Source organism: Hevea brasiliensis, chromosome 9, assembly GCF_030052815.1.
Source record: "Hevea brasiliensis isolate MT/VB/25A 57/8 chromosome 9, ASM3005281v1, whole genome shotgun sequence".
Lineage (NCBI taxonomy): Eukaryota > Viridiplantae > Streptophyta > Magnoliopsida > Malpighiales > Euphorbiaceae > Hevea > Hevea brasiliensis.
The window spans coordinates 9478539-9495402 of record NC_079501.1 but is presented as its reverse complement, the minus strand read 5'-3'; the positions used below and the strand labels follow the sequence as shown (position 1 = coordinate 9495402).

Below are 16864 nucleotides of genomic sequence, written 5' to 3'. Positions count from 1 at the left end.
TCCATTATTAAGATTAATAATTAATTAAAAATTTTACAAATTAATTTATTATTGTTATTTTTCTTCATTTTCCCGTGGAGGGCCATGTTTTTTCAAATTAAAATTCAGGACCACGTTATCCTCTCCAGAGAGAGAGAGGAAAAGGCAAAAAAAAATTGCCAGGCTGCCACGCGTTAACTGATATAATGAGGCCAAGAAGTAAATCTCGCCATGCTCGTCCTCATCATCCACCGTGATTACCCCACCCCCGTCAGCGTCACCCGTCGTCATTGTCGCGTCTCAAATCTCAAAGCACAACCCAAAGTATATAAGCTCATCCTGTAAGACATTAAATTGACTAAGGAATTGAAAAAAAATAAAAAAAAAAAGAAACCGTAAAAAGGCGGAGAAACCTCGCTTTTTCTCTCACAGAACTGAGCATGGATAAAGCTCTCTAACCCCTACAGCATTCCCTTTCTCTCCTCTGCAAGCTCAAAGCACATTAAATAGAAGACCTGGAACCTAGGCTTGTTGTTGAAGTTTATACTATCGTCGATTTGAATCTGTGAAATGTGCTTTTTGGAGAACGATCGATCTAGAAAGAGAACCGTAAAACTAAGGATTTAGTTTTTGGAGATAACACAATATAGAGGTTTGATATTGATGAAGAAAATCCATCAATGGCGGAGGATTCTGATCCTCTCTTTCTGTTTTACTGTCCTCGCTCCTCTCCTATTCGTCTCCTCTAGGCTCAAAGCCTTCACTATCGGTAAATTAAATTCCTATTCGTTTATATACATATATGTTATGGTTAAGATGAAATGAAATTTTTTTAGTGCTAGGATTGATGATTATTAATGTAACTTAACAGGATTAGGCGGAAGACGCAAACTATATAAAATTTGAAGCTCATAATCAGATAATAATCGTCTTCTGTAGATAGGATCATCTTGTTGTTTCTGTTATATTGGTGGTTTGATTACTAATGCACTTGTTAATTGATCTTGATGTGAATTGGCAGGTCGGAAAGAGTTCGTTGAACATTTATCGATTTTTGTAAGAACTTACTTAAATTTCAGTTTTCCTCCTGTTTGGTTGCTAAAAAAAATTGGGAGATAAAAATATTCAGATTTATGTTCTTATTTTTCTTGTTTACAGTAAATCACAAAATACTTTTAACTGAGAAAAGTTACTATAGTACTCTAAATTGACTGCGGAATTTTGGCTTTTAAGACAGGAATGTTAGAAATTCCTGATTTGACGAACTCAATTTAATTTATTTTGTTATCTAACTTTTCCTGTAATGAAATTCAGATCAATATGATTGGTATATTGATAATTTAGCATTGTTCCTGTTCATTCATTAGGTGCAGAAATATAGGACAGATGCTGTAAAACTTAGTGCAATTAAGCAGGTAGCTTCAGATTTATGCTCTCTCTCTCTCTCTCTCTCTCTCTCTCTCTCTCTCAATCTGACCCCTTCTTTCCTCATTGTTTGCTTTCACATTTATTGCTTTGTCTCACTGTTATACGTTTTTCGGCTATTTATCTATCTATGCGTTGGGTGTTTTAATGTTTAGGAAGCAGGTGAAGACTTGAAAGGGCCAAAACTATTTGTTTACGAATGGAATGATTTGGATTCTGTAGCTAATCACAGTTCTACTAATGGGAATAATAGTTCTAACCATTCTGAAAATAATGGAGACACAAGTCATAATTCAAGGCAGTCTGAAAGTACCGGATACATAATTCATCCTTTGCATATTAATGGTCAGAAGTATTTCCCTTTCATTTTTTTTGCTTTATGTTTAGTGGTTGTAAATCTTTCTAACATTTAAGTTTCAGGATCTATCCATGAAATAAAAGAACAAAATAAGCACATTCAAATGGAAAAAGTATCATCCAAATCAGATGAACAGGTAAATATGCATATGTTATTCTATAATCATATCAAAGGAACTTGTGTGTGTTAGTGCACTTTTTGATTCCATTGCTAATTTGGATAGTGCATGCATGAACATACAGTATCATAGGGTCATTACCAATTTGGTGATATAGTTTCTATCAATTAAATTTTTTATGCTCAGCTTGGAGGCATATCATTTATATGCATTGATTGGAGGCATATCATTTACATGCACTGATCTGATATTTTCAAATTTATGCTTGTGCTAATATACACAAAAAACTGTTTTATCCAATTGGTATGAAGCTTAATGTATATGCTTAGTATATCGAACATGCGAAATAGATTTTGGATGAAGCTGTTGCTGCCAACTCATTGTTCTGCTATTTCTATTGCTGCTCATGTTAGTGCCAGACAGAACTTTTTGTTCATACTTTATATATTGTATTCTTCGAAGTTCAGATGGGGCATTTAATAGACTAAACATCCATTGATTGAACACAGTCAAGATGAGGGTATTTCTGGTGGATATGATAGTTTGTTAGATAAAGAAGTTTGGAAATGAATTTGTTTCAGCATCAATAGGTAATTGTTGATGGTTGCACTTGCCTGGTCGTGTGAAGTAAATATAGAATTTCCTTTATTATGTAGAAGTACTACAAACTATTAGGACCTGGGCAATATATGCGGAAGAGTTAGTGGATTATGATGCCACAGATAATGTGGCTTGCAGCAGACCAGATGGCAGAACAATAATTTGTTTGTTGTTTCATCACGCTACCAAATAACATGCATTATGAATGTGGTGCTTTTCTTGACTACCCCAGGCCTATTGCCTACTCACTGTGCTTTGCTGATGAAGGCATAAGTAAGGAAAAAAAAAAAAATCATTTGACTGTCCCTGTGTTAAGTTTACCTAAGTACTTATAGGTTCTGTCTTATTTCAGTTGGTATTTAATTGTGTATGGAATGTTATTGGTTTGGAAATTGGGCTTTAGCTATTTGGAATTAAAGACTTATGAGAGTGTAATAATAATAAATATGCAGAAAGTGTTCATATAAAAAGTAAGAAGTGCCGCATGCATCATAATTTCGTTGATTCGGTGCTGCACAAACAATTAAGATGTTTTGTTTTTTTTAATAGTTCATAGCTTTTTGTTTTGTGGTTCCTTTCTTATGTATATGATTTAGGTTTCCAGAACATATAGTAGATTCAAGCTTTGTCATTCTTACCTATTTTCAAATGATGAGATTTATTATACTTTTGGAATCTGCATATTGTTTGCTTTACTTTGGCTGCAGAGGAAATACAATCAATCTAGAATCCAACGTCATCGGAAGGTGCGGGCTCCAACATGTAGTGCAACAGATGAGAAGATAAAGGAGATGAAAGATCAGCTCATTAAAGCCAAAGCATACTTGAGTTTTACACCACCAGGCAGTAATTCTCACTTAGTAAAAGAGTTGAGACTGCGTATGAAAGAACTAGAACGAGCTATGGGTGAAGCCATGTGGGACAAGGACTTGTCAAGGAGGTACCTTCAACACCAATGTCTTTTTCCTTTTGCTATTAAGTCACAAGTATGTGGGAAATTGATTAATGAAGCTAAGGAAACAAAAAAAAAAACTCTGGAATGTTGCTCAATAAATAAAAATGTCATGATAGCTTATATATCATAAATTTATGAGAAGCAATGTTAAGTTCTGATTTAGAATATTGAGCCACATTGTTTTAAAATCGGATAACCACTGCTTGCAGTGCATTACAGAAAATGAAGTCCATGGAGGTTTCCTTATCTAAAGCCAGCCATGTTTTCCCGCATTGCTCCCCCATGGCTACGAAGCTCCGTGCCATGACTTACAGTGCTGAAGAACAAGTTCGAGCACAGAAGAATCAAACAACATTTCTTATTAAGCTTGCTGCAAGGACCACACCAAAAGGCCTCCACTGCCTTTCTTTGTGGCTGACAGCGCAATACTTTACCCTGTCACCTGAGGAGAGGCAGTTCCCTAACCAACAAAGACTGCATGATGTAGATCTTCGTCATTATGTTGTTTTCTCCGACAATATCCTGGCTTGTGCAGTTGTCGTGAATTCCACGGTCTCTTCCACCAAGGTAAAATGAATTGACATTTTGGCTTTCGTTCCCCCTTGCTTTTGGTTATATTAATTATGCTCCTGGGTATTGTTTAGGTACTAATGGCTTTTCACATCTAACAGGAAAAAGGTAACTGGAGTAAATATAGGTTGGCTATTAGTTTGTGTCCATGTGCAGAAAGTCATATCCATCTATAGTTACTGGCTAGATTCTACTTTGCTCACCTTCCAACATGTAAAGATGTGCATGCAAACTTTGTATCATATTCATTGTAATACTGTACATACTATACAACTCAGAATTTGTAACTTGGTGGGATTACGTAGGGAGCAGGGACCTTGATGTTTTGCATTCATGATACCAGCCTCTAACCTAATTTGATAAAAATTCTGTCCATTCTAGCCATTACAAATATTTTCTTTTATTGGCAAAGATTCTATCAGATTAAGAAGAAAAGTAGGGCCAAACTATGAACAGTCTTAAATTTCTACAAAAAGAATGCTACAGTAGCATCATATTTGCTTTAGTGAGTAGGGAGTACCTTAAATCTTACATCATGTTCTATGAAACTTACAGAAGAGCCTGATGATTATGGGAAAAAAATGTAATTTTCTCTCTCTTCTGTGAGTAATTTTTAGAAATAGACTGGGGTGGTACTTTACCTCAAGTTTGGAGTGTCCCTATTACTCGTGCTCTTAAACTAGTGCTGCCATTTGTTTGCATTGTTTGGAGGCTCTGATTCCAGATCTTTTTCGAAAGAAACTGAATTCTTCATCATGATTGTTCAAATGAAGAGGCTCTCAGTGTCACGGGGCCACTTCCTAGCTTGGACAGTAGTCCCGTGCGGCGCCTAGACTTCCACCCAATCTAGGTCAGCCTACTCGTATTCAAGGGTATTTCACCTTATAGAGGATCTCAAATGTTCTTATCTAGGGTCTTTCACGTATCTAGCCCAGTAACTGAGCATTGATATTCCTTGTAGCACGATGTCGCCCTTCATTGTGTACATCCACAAGCATCGTCTGAAAGCAAGGCAATAAGCATCATCCGACCGTATGGCTGAACCCAAAGCCAATGTATAATAGTTGTTCCCCTATACCAAGTAGCATCATTGGCCCTTATACCGAGCAGCATCGTCAGCCTTTTATGGAAACCTCGGGCCTAGGAGAGACGCGCACTACAAGCCCCTCGGCTTTGTAGTGTCCATGAAGCTCCTTCTTCATGGAGACACCGAGCTCCCATCTCTTGAGAGCACGATGCCCGCCGCCTAGTACAATGAGTACGTAGGGAGCTCACTTAGAGTCACGCCCTTGCGCCAGTGACCCTGGGGATGGTGGAGAGCTTGACACCAAATTCGGCAACTAGCTGGGCCCGTCCGTGCTCACCAGTGGCCAACTAGTCACACTCCCCTAAAGAGCATTAGGAACATAGTGACCTCTGGCAGGAGGAGACATCAGTATGTCTCAGTGGTCACACCCCGCTGTACTTTTCCATTATTATAAAAGTGTCCGCCAAACTTCTCATTCTCATCAATCGTGCCCTTACACCATCTCATAGGCCTACGGCTTGGCTGGGTTTGGTCAATCCTCACGGGGTAACGGGCTGTCCCCCTTACATTCTCCCCCACTTAGACAGTCAATGTCCTCATCGATTTGCCTCAGACACCTCCTATTGAACAAAGCTCTCCTGAACGTCTTGTGCCTCTCCATGTTATTCACTATGTTGAACAAAGCTCTCCCAAACATCTTGTGCCTCTTCAAATCTTTCATTGTGTCTGGTTCTCACATATTGATCTCATGATTCCCTTATGTATCTTCATATGAACTTGTGTGTATCTTCTTACACCTTTTTCATATCATCCTCATGTTAGGATGGTGGCATGGTTGCCCCACTTGATCAATGATAGAAGTGCCATATTCTTCCTTGTGACATTTTCCCCCACTTAGACACTCGACAACCCTGTCGACTACTATTGTTGTTGTCGTGGAATAGCATTCCAGCGAGTTCTCACTTTGATGGATCTGTTCAATCATCTGCATACTCCCCCATTTAATTCTTCATATCTCATGTTGTGATGGTTCCTCCGATGCTTCATTTCTCCGTATTGTGATTAACACGCCTCCGCATGAATATCCTTGGCCTTCACTAAGTTATTCTCGTGGCTTTGCCTTATAGTTGCGCCATCGTAAGTACCTCGCAAAATAATCACAATACAAAATAGTAGTGTTATACATGAACTCAAGCATAAGGAAGCAATAGTATTCCATTTCGGAGCTATGCTATAATATTGTAGTTGCCAATAATGAACAACATAATCATCATGTAAATGAGTAGAGAAACTTACATATTACCGATTTCGTGTATCACCACGTTCCTCTCTAGAACTCATATTATGCTCGTGGGACTCATTGCTCATGCTAGTTTTGCCCACCTTTCTTACTGCACACCCATCGTTTGTATACTCCTCTCTTGATGCTACCGTTTATTGACGATAAACAATTCTCGGCTACCAATTGCTTCCGCTCGCTTCGTTCTCTTCTTGTTTGGTTTTAATTCGTCTTGAGCACAGCAAGTGAGCTTTGCATTCATGTTCTCTTGGGGTCTCTACCTTTTGCTACTCCTCATCTTCCACTTGGAATGTGGTTGACACCTCGAGGGGATACCATATTGCTTATGATTGCACTCTCCACCTGCAAAATTTCCACAAGATAGTCTCAAGGGACTTCTCTTATCCCACATGCTTCTCATTTTAGTTTCCTCGGTGAAAAATATACACGACTGCCACACTCATCAAGCTCATCTCGTTCTCGCAACCTAAATGCTTGGCTATCACAATTGCTTAGATTTCCCACAGATGTCTAGAACTCTATTTGACACCACTATCATCACAATTGTGATCCCAAGATCATTCGTTTGCCCATAACTCAATTTCACTTGACAAGTGCTTCATCATCTCTATGTATTCTCACTTCATAGGTATTCAAGGTGGCCTCAAGCTCTATTGGCACACCCAATTCATCGTGGAGTCATTACCCTCTCCTCAAAAGATTACATCTAATGAGGCGTGCAGCCCTCCCACATGTGGTATCACCACTTTTATCACAATGTGGCTATCATCACCACCATCTCGTATTTTAAGATTGTTTTGGCAAGCTTTTTCTCATATAAGCTACCACCATCCGCATGATGACTTGGTTACTAGTACCAAGCATTCGCGACTTTGAGTTTTATATGAATATTCGGGCTACCGTTTGCCAATACAACTTCATAGTGCTTCCATGCACAATTGGGCCTCCGCCCTTTCTAGCGTTACCACAAGCCAACTCGTTACCTCCGAAATTGGACCTTGGGTTTAATACCCTTTCTAGGCTTCTCATAAGCCAATTCAATTTCTACGCAACATGATTTGGGATCCACCTGTCCCTTTTCCGAATTTATCTCGTAGCTGATTTTACTTCAGCCGCTCTTAGCATCTATCGCCTCGTCTCAAGTTGCACTCTAGCAACAGTTTCACTTTCTATGTTATCCATAGAATAGCAACATTCTTATTTCAAGGGACTTGTAGAAAGAGATGATTCTCATTGATTTCAATTAATCTGTACATGGGTATATATATACAATTGATTCCTATAATTGTGTTCTACTAATTAGGAAGAAATCCTAAATAAGAAATCCTAAATAGGAATACAGAATACAAAATATACAGAGAAATAATATAGTGATTGACTTTCCATAACATAGTGATTGACTTTCCATAACACTCCCCCTCAAGTTGGAGCATAGATGATAATCATGCCCAACTTGTTACAAATGTAGTCAATTCTAGCTCCATTCAGAGCTTTTGTGAAAATATCTCCTAACTGCTCTCCAGTTTTTATGTGTCCTGTTGAGATGATCTGTTGTTGAATCTTTTCACGAATAAAGTGACAATCAATCTCAATATGTTTGGTCCGCTCATGAAACACCGGATTAGAAGCAATATGAAGAGCAGCTTGATTATCACACCACAATTTCGCAGGTAGGGAGATCTTAAAACCTGTCTCATCTAGTAATTGAAGTATCCACATTACCTCACATACTGATTGTGCCATGGCTCTGTATTCGGATTCAGCACTAGATCGAGAAACTACACTCTGCTTCTTGCTTCTCCAAGACACCAAATTTCCTCCAATAAAAACACAATATCCAATAATTGACCTCCTGTCAACCTTAGATCCAAATTTCGGCATCCAAAAACATTCAACATTCAAATGCCCATGATTACCATATAGCAAACCTCTTCTGGAGCGCCTTCGGATAACACAAGATTTGTTCCAAGGCTTCCCAATGAGCAACAGCTTGGGGAAGACATAAACCGACTTACCACACTAACGGCATAAGCAATGTCGACGAGTGACCGTAAGGTAGTTCAATTTTCCTACCAATCTCTGTATCTCTCGGATCTTCAAACAACTCACTATCCCTCGCTAACAATTGTAAAGTTGGAGTCATTGGTGCGCTACAAGGCTTAGCACCTAATTTTCCTGTCTCTGTCAATAGATCGAGGACATATTTTCTTTGAGACAAGAAAATACCCTTCTTACTTCTCATAACTTCAATACCCAAGAAATACTTTAACAATCCCAAGTCTTTGGTCCAATCGAGTTTGGAGGAAGGTTTTAAGAGATGAAATACCTGCAGAGTCACTCCCGGTGATGACAATGTCATCCACATAGACTACTAAGAGAATTAGACCACCTCGATTGCCTATAAAATACTGAGTGATCACACTTACTCTTTTGCATACCAAATTCCTGTACTGCTTCACTGAATCTCTCAAACCATGCCCTAGGACTTTGTTTCAAGCCATAAAGAGACTTCCGAAGCCTACAAACTTTACTCAACTCCCCCTGAGCAACAAACCCAGGTGGTTGCTCCATATACACCTCCTTCTGAAGATTACCATGAAGGAAAGCATTCTTGATATCCAATTGATGCAAGGGCCAATCATATGTAGTAGCTAAAAAGATAAACAAGAGAATAGAAGTAAGTTTAGCTACAGGAGAAAAAGTGTCAGAGTAATCAACTCCATATGTCTGAGCATATCCTTTTGCTACAAGGCGTGCTTTTAACCTAGCCACGTAACCATCGTGATTTACCTCATCAGATATAACCATTTGCAACCAATAGCTTTCTTACCAGTGGGCAAAGGCAATAGTTCCCATGTACCATTAGCATCTAAAGTCTCCATTTTCTCTTTCATAGCATCACACCAACCAGGATGAGACAGTGCCTCATCAACAGTATTAGGGATAGGAACAGAGTCTAAAGAAGTAACAAAACACCGAGAACAAGAAGACAATTGATTATAAGAAACAAAAGAAGAGATAGGGTAAGTACATGAACGTTTACCTTTACGAAAAGCATTGGGTAAGTCTAGATCAGAATCATGATCAGTATGAGGTACAGAATCTCCCAACGAAGTAGCTGGTGGAGGATCTGAGTCAGGAATCTCCAATCTCCTGGAATAAACATGAACAACGGGAGGTCGAGTAGGTCTAGAGACAGAAGGAACAGGTTGTGGGAGAGGACTAGACATTGGTTGGACAGTATATATTAAGAGATCATCCTCCTCCCCCTGACTCTCATACACAGATGATGGAGAAAAAAATGGAGTGGACTCAAAAAATGTGACATCTGCAGAAACAAGATAACGATTAAGAGTAGGAGAGAAACAACGGTACCCTTTTTGGAGTCGGGAGTACCCAAGGAAGACACATTTGAGAGATTTTGGATCCAATTTAGTAACCTGTGGACGAACATCACGCACAAAACAGGTACAACAAAAAATACGGGGTTCAATAGGGAACAAAGATTTTGTAGAAAACAAAGTAGCATAAGGAATATCCCCATTAAGGACAGAAGACGGCATACGATTGATAAAAAAACATGCCGTAGAAACTGCATCCGCCCAAAAGTGTTTAGGTACTTTCATCTGAAAAAGAAGAGCACGAGTTACCTCAAGAAGATGATGATTTTTTTTTCGGCCACGCCATTTTGGGATGGGGTATCCACACAGGAAGACTGATGAAGAATGCCATTTTGTGTCATATAAGGCCGAAATTGTGCTGAAAAGTATTCTTTGGCATTGTCACTTCTTAATATGCGCACAGAAATATTAAATTGAGTTTTGATTTCATTACAAAAAGCACAAAAGATAGAAAATAACTCAGAACGATTCTTCATTAAATATAATCAGGTAACACGAGAGTAATCATCAACAAAAGTAACAAAATAACGAAATCCAGTTTTAGATGTAACAGAACAAGGACCCCAAACATCAGAATGAACTAACTCAAAAGGAGATGAAACCCGTTTATTGACTTTAGACACAGAAGGCAAACGATGATATTTTGCGAACTGACACGACTCACATTCTAGTACTGATAAAGACTGAAATTGAGGACACAACTTCTTCATGGTAGACAAAGAAGGATGACCCAATCTACAATGAGCTTCAAGAGGTGTTAAGGTACTAGAGCAAACAAGCGACCGCGGTACATGATTTTCCAGAATGTAGAGACCACCTGACTCGCGTCCTCTACCAATAATCGCCGTCGTAAGATCCTCAAACAAACACCGTCGGAAAAATGAAACAGAACAATTTAAGGTACGAGTAAGTTTACTAACAGAAAGTAGATTAAAAGAGAATTTTGGTAGACACAAAACAGAAGACAAAGAAATTGACGAAGTCGGGTTCGCAGTTTCAGAACCCATGACACAAGAAGTAGAACCATCAGCTAAAGTAACAGTAGAGGAAGTGAGATTAGACTGAAAAGCAGATAGAAGACTAGAATTACCTGTCATGTGATCATGCGCACGAATCAATAACCCATTTGGATGAAGAAGACACAAGGCATGTAGTGGATTTACGACTCGTGATCGCGATGTGAGGCTGGTAGGCTTTAGAGATGCACGATCTTGGGAAAATTGTGCAAAATCTCTGCAGATACCAAAATAGTTTTCTCGGAGAAAGATCTTTGTAGAATTCTCTGTGTCATATTTGCCATCTGTGATCGCCGATTTTTCTCTGAAGTTGCGGACAATTATATTTTGTATGGCCGTGCTCATGGCAATAATAACAAATGACTCCTCTTGAGTCTGATTAGAACTAGCCTCTCCATTACGATTACTACATTTGCTGTAATTCCTCCTCTACTTCCTCTTCTATTACCCTATTGTCCATTTGGATTACGGCTAATAAGAGCACTCTTGCAGTGTGAAGATTGAGTACTCTGCATCTGAAGGACCCGTGTGAAGCGTTTCATGCAAAGAGGAAATCTCGGCTGGAGAGGATATGAGATTTAGCGATCTCATACTCAAGGAAGACTGCAAGAAAACTCATAACCAGTTGCTCCGTTGGACTCACTGAACTTTCACATCGTGACTAAAAGGCAACAATACATTAAGTTCCTCATATACCCGTTTAAAATCCATAAAATAAGCCGTAAGAGACTTATCCTCTTTCTCAGCACGGTAGAATGCCTTACAAACATCATAAATACGGGAGATATTCCCTTTACCAGAATACAGAAAATCTAAGTAATCCATCAATTCCTTAACAAATTCACAATGATTAATTAAACTAATTACCTCACTATGAATCGAGTTCCGAAGCTGCAAAAACAACCGAGCATCCTCCCTTAGCCAAGTTTGTCGTGTATCATCAGTGGGTGGATCTTTAGTAAGGTGATCATCCTTATCAATGCTACGCAAATAGACCCTAACAGTCTTACTCCACTCCAGGTAATTCGAACCATTAAGTTTGTGTTCCGTGATCTTAGTCATCACCGGAATCACATCAGAAATAACATTCTTATTGTCTGCCATTTGTTGAGACAAAGAAAACTAACCGAAACGCTAATCCAAAGTGCTTATAGCAGCAAAATAACCTAAAATCACAAATCAAGCAAATACCAAAATAGGATCTGAGAGCCAAACCTCAGAAGTCCTTTAATGGTTATACTGGATCAGGCAACAGCACACAGTGGTGGAATGAGGGTGTTGAGACGATGCCGGCGATGTTGATCGAGGTTGAAACGGCCGGTCGGCGGCCAAGGTCTCTCCTGAGCTGGGTAGTGAGAACAAATAGTCACCCTAGATTGATGACCTGCTCTGATACCATGAAGAAAGAGATGATTCTCATTGATTTCAATTAATCTGTACATGGGTATATATATACAATTGATTCCTATAATTGTGTTCTACTAATTAGGAAGAAATCCTAAATAAGAAATCCTAAATAGGAATACAGAATACAAAATATACAGAGAAATAATATAGTGATTGACTTTCCATAACATAGTGATTGACTTTCTATAACAGGACTCAATACATTTCTCATCCTTCATTTGAAGGTTATAGCAGCCAACCGCAAGGGGCATTCTCCAGGGAGAAAACAACCGTCTCCATACCGACTAGGGTGTTTTAACCCATCATTCCGAAGGTTCTCATAACCATTAAGCTATCTCGAATTTCCCATTTCTTTACCTGTACAAAATAATTTATAGGCTTAGCAATCCGTTAAGGTATTTTGAAGGCTTTCATAGCCAATAAGTAGCTCCCGAATTCCAGCCCTTAACCCAACTAGGGTAGGGCACCATCTCAGTGAGATAAGCCATCGGTTTCTTAATCTCTTGGGGATAGCACACCCCATATCTCTAAAGACTTCCACAGTCTATTAACAATTCACAGTCATCTTGTCAATCCTTGGGGCTTACTCGTCCCCACACATCTTGAAGACTTTCACAGTCTTTTAAGCAATCCCGAGTATTGTATCTCATCACCCGACAAGGGTCATTCACCATCTCAATGGCTTTAGGGCTACCATTTGCCCCATATTTTTTCTAATGTTTTCTCAATATCGATCGTCTCATTTTTGTCCGACCAAAGTCTCAAATTATGGTACTGGCTTGGCAAATGTCATTTGCCAATTTCGCACCCCGTTTTGTCCACATTAGCATCCTTTGAATTGATGATCCCCAATTGGTGTACTGCACTCGCATACCACCTCTTAAGGACTCAACAACATCAAGAATACTCATTTGCCTAACATATTACTTATACGTTGTGCATGCCCCAATATGTTTCTAATAAGGACATCATGCCCTTCACCCCTTTCAAGGTTATGCACTCCGCTCACCCTTTCTCAAGGTGAACACACAGTTAGCTTTCATCGCTTTATTTAACAACCATCGCATTCCATCGTTTCTCTTTACTTTTGTATCTCATATGCATCACACCATCGAAGGTTTCTCAAGGAAGGTATGGATTATTATCCATCACGAGCACTGACCTTGCTCTGATACCAACTGTCATGGGGCCACTTCCTAGCTTGGACAGTAGTCCCGTGCGGTGTCTAGACTTCCACCCAATTTAGGCCAGCCTAGTCTTATTCAAGGGTATTTCACCTTATAGAGGATTTCAAATGTTCTTATCGAGGGTCTTTCATGTATCTAGCCCAGTAACTGAGCATTAATATTCCTTGTAGCACGATGTCGCCCTTCATCGTGTACATCCACAAGCATTGTCCGAAAGCAAGGCAATAAGCATCATCCGACCGTATGGCTGAACCCAAAGCCAATGTATAATATTTGTTTCCCTATACCGAGTAGCATCATTGGCCTTTATACCGAGTAGCATCGTCGGCCTTATGTGGAAATCTCGGGCCTAGGAGAGACGCGCACTACAAGCCTTTCGGCCTTGTAGTGTCCATGAAGCTCCTTCTTCATGGAGACACCAAGCTCCTATCTCTCGAGAGCACGATGCCCGCTGCCTAGTACAATGAGTACGTAGGGAGCTCACTTAGAGTCACGCCCTTGCACCAGTGACCCCGAGGATGGTGGAGAGCTTGACACCAAATTCGGCAACTAGCTGGGCCTGTCCGTGCTCACCAGTGGCCAACTAGTCACACCTTCCTAAAGAGCATTAGGAACATAGTGACCTCTGGCAGGAGGAGACATCAGTATGTCTCAGTGGTTACACCCCCCTGTACTTTTTCATAATTATAAAAGTGTTCGCCAAACTTCTCATTCTCATCAATCGTGCCCTTACACCATCTCATAGGCCTACGGCTTGGCTGGGTTTGGCCAATCCTTACGGGGTAACGGGCTGTCCCCCTTACACTGAGGACCTTCCTCCAAAGGGAAAAGTGCCAACTTGTCTATGTAAGGCCACAACTAAAAAAGAGGGTTAAGCTTTGGTCCATGGGATACTGGGTGTATTGAACAAATGCATGATGAATTGCCTTTTTATTTCAAACAAACACTAAATTGTCATTCAAGACTTATGAGTTGGGCATTAGGATTGAGGACAGTGAGAATCTAAAGTTTCAGGGTGGACTTCTACTGTTCTAGACACATTTAAATTGACCCCTTCAAATGCCTGATCCTTTTTTTTGTCCTCTCCAAATCGTGAAACCTAAGCGAATGATACATCTCTTTACCCCTTCTAATGGGGATGCTCGAGTCTCTAGTTAGTCAATTATTTCAACATCATCCTTTTCAATTTATCAAGTGATCTTTGTGAGAAAATTTTTGTATGTTATCTGATGTAAGATATTGATTTACATCGTTCAACTTTTTCCTTATCCCTTTGGGAGCTTTTGGATGTGTGAACAGGGAAATTTATGTACATTATAAGATCTGGAGGGTTTTTCCCCCTTGTTCCATTTGCCTTGAGTCGCATTTCTGAAATATTCCAGTCTTATTCTTGGCCTTCTATAGCCAGTCATGAACTTGGGCTATTAATACTGAGATTGTTCATCATGTATGTGGGTGTATTTTTCTGCTTGGCCACACCACACTGGCGCTAAAAGCTTTTCAAATTCACTGTTATGTCATGCCTTATTTTAATGACAATGCAACAAATCTTGTAATTATTATTGCTCAATTATTGACAGGACACAGAGAAAATTGTTTTCCATGTAGTGACTGATTCCCTCAACTTCCCAGCAATCTCAATGTGGTTCTTATTGAATCCTCCCAGCAAAGCCACGATTCATATCCAGAGCATAGATGATTTTGAATGGTTGTCAACCAAGTATAATTCAATGTTAAAACAGCAAAATTCCCATGATCCAAGATATTCTTCTGCGCTGAACCACCTTCGTTTCTATCTACCAGATATCTTCCCTCTGCTGAATAAGATTGTGTTCTTTGACCATGATGTGGTGGTGCAAAGCGATCTAACTGGACTTTGGAGTCTTAATATGAAAGGAAAAATAAATGGAGCAGTGGAAACTTGCCTGGAAAATGAAGCTTCATTTCACCAGATGGATTTGTTCATCAATTTCTCGGATCCTTTTGTAGCAAAGAGGTTTGATGCCAAGGCATGCACATGGGCATTTGGAATGAATTTGTTTGATCTGAAAGAATGGAGGAGACAAAATTTAACTGCTCTCTACCATAAATACTTGCAATTGGTATGGAAACATCATTATTCTAATCATATTTGCTTTTGCTTGTCTGCCAATGTGGCTGATGATTTTTGCTGTCTCTGTTCTTGCATCATGGATTTATGAAATCATATATAGAACATTTGCAAGTGTAACTCTGTAATTTCAAGTATATAGTATATGTTTTCTATTGGCTTGTGAACTTTTCTTTTTTTTTTTTTTTTCCTGAACTGGGGTTGTGGACTTGGTTGCAAGGAAGGTGAGATGGGATAATTGGGTCAATTTGATGTCAAAAAAGGTTGGCTACTAGATATTTTCATGTTGACATTAAGCACCTCCTTTTTCCTTCTTCCAGACATCATTAGTTTCGGAACTGATGGTTGCTATTGCATATCTGTGTGCATCAAGACCTGTCGCCCAGGTTTTCGCTTCTGAGGTTTGGGTGACACTTGAGAAGTCAATATCTTTTCTGTTTTAACACACACTAACATATATGTAAATGTTTCATGGCAAAATTGGTAGTTGGTTTAGTGAATTGTATACAAGATGTGCAATACATGCATGCCTTGGCAACTTGTAAACCTAGATTCTTGAGTGATGCATGGGTTAATCTGCACTTGTCATTTACTTGTTTGCTCCATCATTGGTTGTAGGGTTATAAGAAGCCACTGTGGAAAGCTGGGAGCTTACCATTGGGTTGGGCCACGTTCTACAATCAGACAGTTGCATTGGACAGGCGTTGGCATATACTAGGGCTAGGTTATGATTCGAGGATTGGACAGGATGACATTAACCAAGCAGCAGTATTGCACTATGATGGAGTCCTGAAACCATGGTTGGATATATGTATTGGGCATTATAAGAGTTACTGGACCAAACATGTCAACTATGATCATCCGTACTTGCGGCAGTGCAATGTCCATGGGTAATTGAAATCAGAGCATGACAAAGGGTATTATTGGCCCGCACAACATCATTAATTGCTTCTAGTTCCAAGTTTTGTGTTCACTCGATTCTTTAACAACATCTGTACATTTTAATTTTTTTCCCCAAAAGCCTGCTTACTTATGGTAGCTGAGTCAAGTTATACAAATAAGGGTCTGAGGGGCATATTCTTATGTGGTAGTTAGTGTACATAATTCAGGTGTTGGATTTAGATTCAAACAGATACATTTGGAAAGAAGAGTAAAGAGCAGAAGAAAATGGATTTTCTACATTTTGTTGTTTGTTCCTAATGTCTCATAGTTTTGTGAGTGGTCTATGGTTTCCTTGAAGGACATCTTTATATTGTATTGGTCGTGGTTTCAGTGGAGTTACTCTCCTGGATTTTTATTTTCCCGATTATTAGGAATTGGAAATGAACCAGAAGCGGGAAGGTTTCAGAAATTATATTCTCTGGTAAATAGTTTACCATTTGAATTGCATATCTTACTGTAGAAGTGAGAA

General features: G+C 39.4%; 1 protein-coding gene across 1 annotated transcript; it reads left to right on the top strand.

The window, feature by feature from the left end:
* Positions 1-322: 322 nt before the first annotated feature.
* LOC110665465 (probable galacturonosyltransferase 6) lies at positions 323-16804 on the top strand. The gene is made up of 9 exons (XM_058152760.1): positions 323-748; positions 1001-1035; positions 1353-1394; positions 1560-1749; positions 1825-1898; positions 3188-3420; positions 3645-4002; positions 14924-15445; positions 16072-16804. The coding sequence occupies exons 1-9, from the start codon at positions 643-645 to the stop codon at positions 16345-16347; spliced, it is 1836 nt and encodes a 611-aa protein (XP_058008743.1). The 5' UTR covers positions 323-642; the 3' UTR covers positions 16348-16804.
* Positions 16805-16864: the final 60 nt, after the last annotated feature.

What these genes read in the sequence shown, in the direction of transcription:
- LOC110665465 (XM_058152760.1), top strand. Translation starts at nt 643, where the DNA reads ATGAAGAAAATCCATCAATGGCGGAGGATTCTGATCCTCTCTTTCTGT. An exon ending in TCATCCTTTGCATATTAATG is followed by an intron (nt 1,750 to 1,824) that starts GTCAGAAGTATT and finishes TTTAAGTTTCAG; the next exon opens with GATCTATCCATGAAATAAAA. An exon ending in CATCCAAATCAGATGAACAG is followed by an intron (nt 1,899 to 3,187) that starts GTAAATATGCAT and finishes CTTTGGCTGCAG; the next exon opens with AGGAAATACAATCAATCTAG.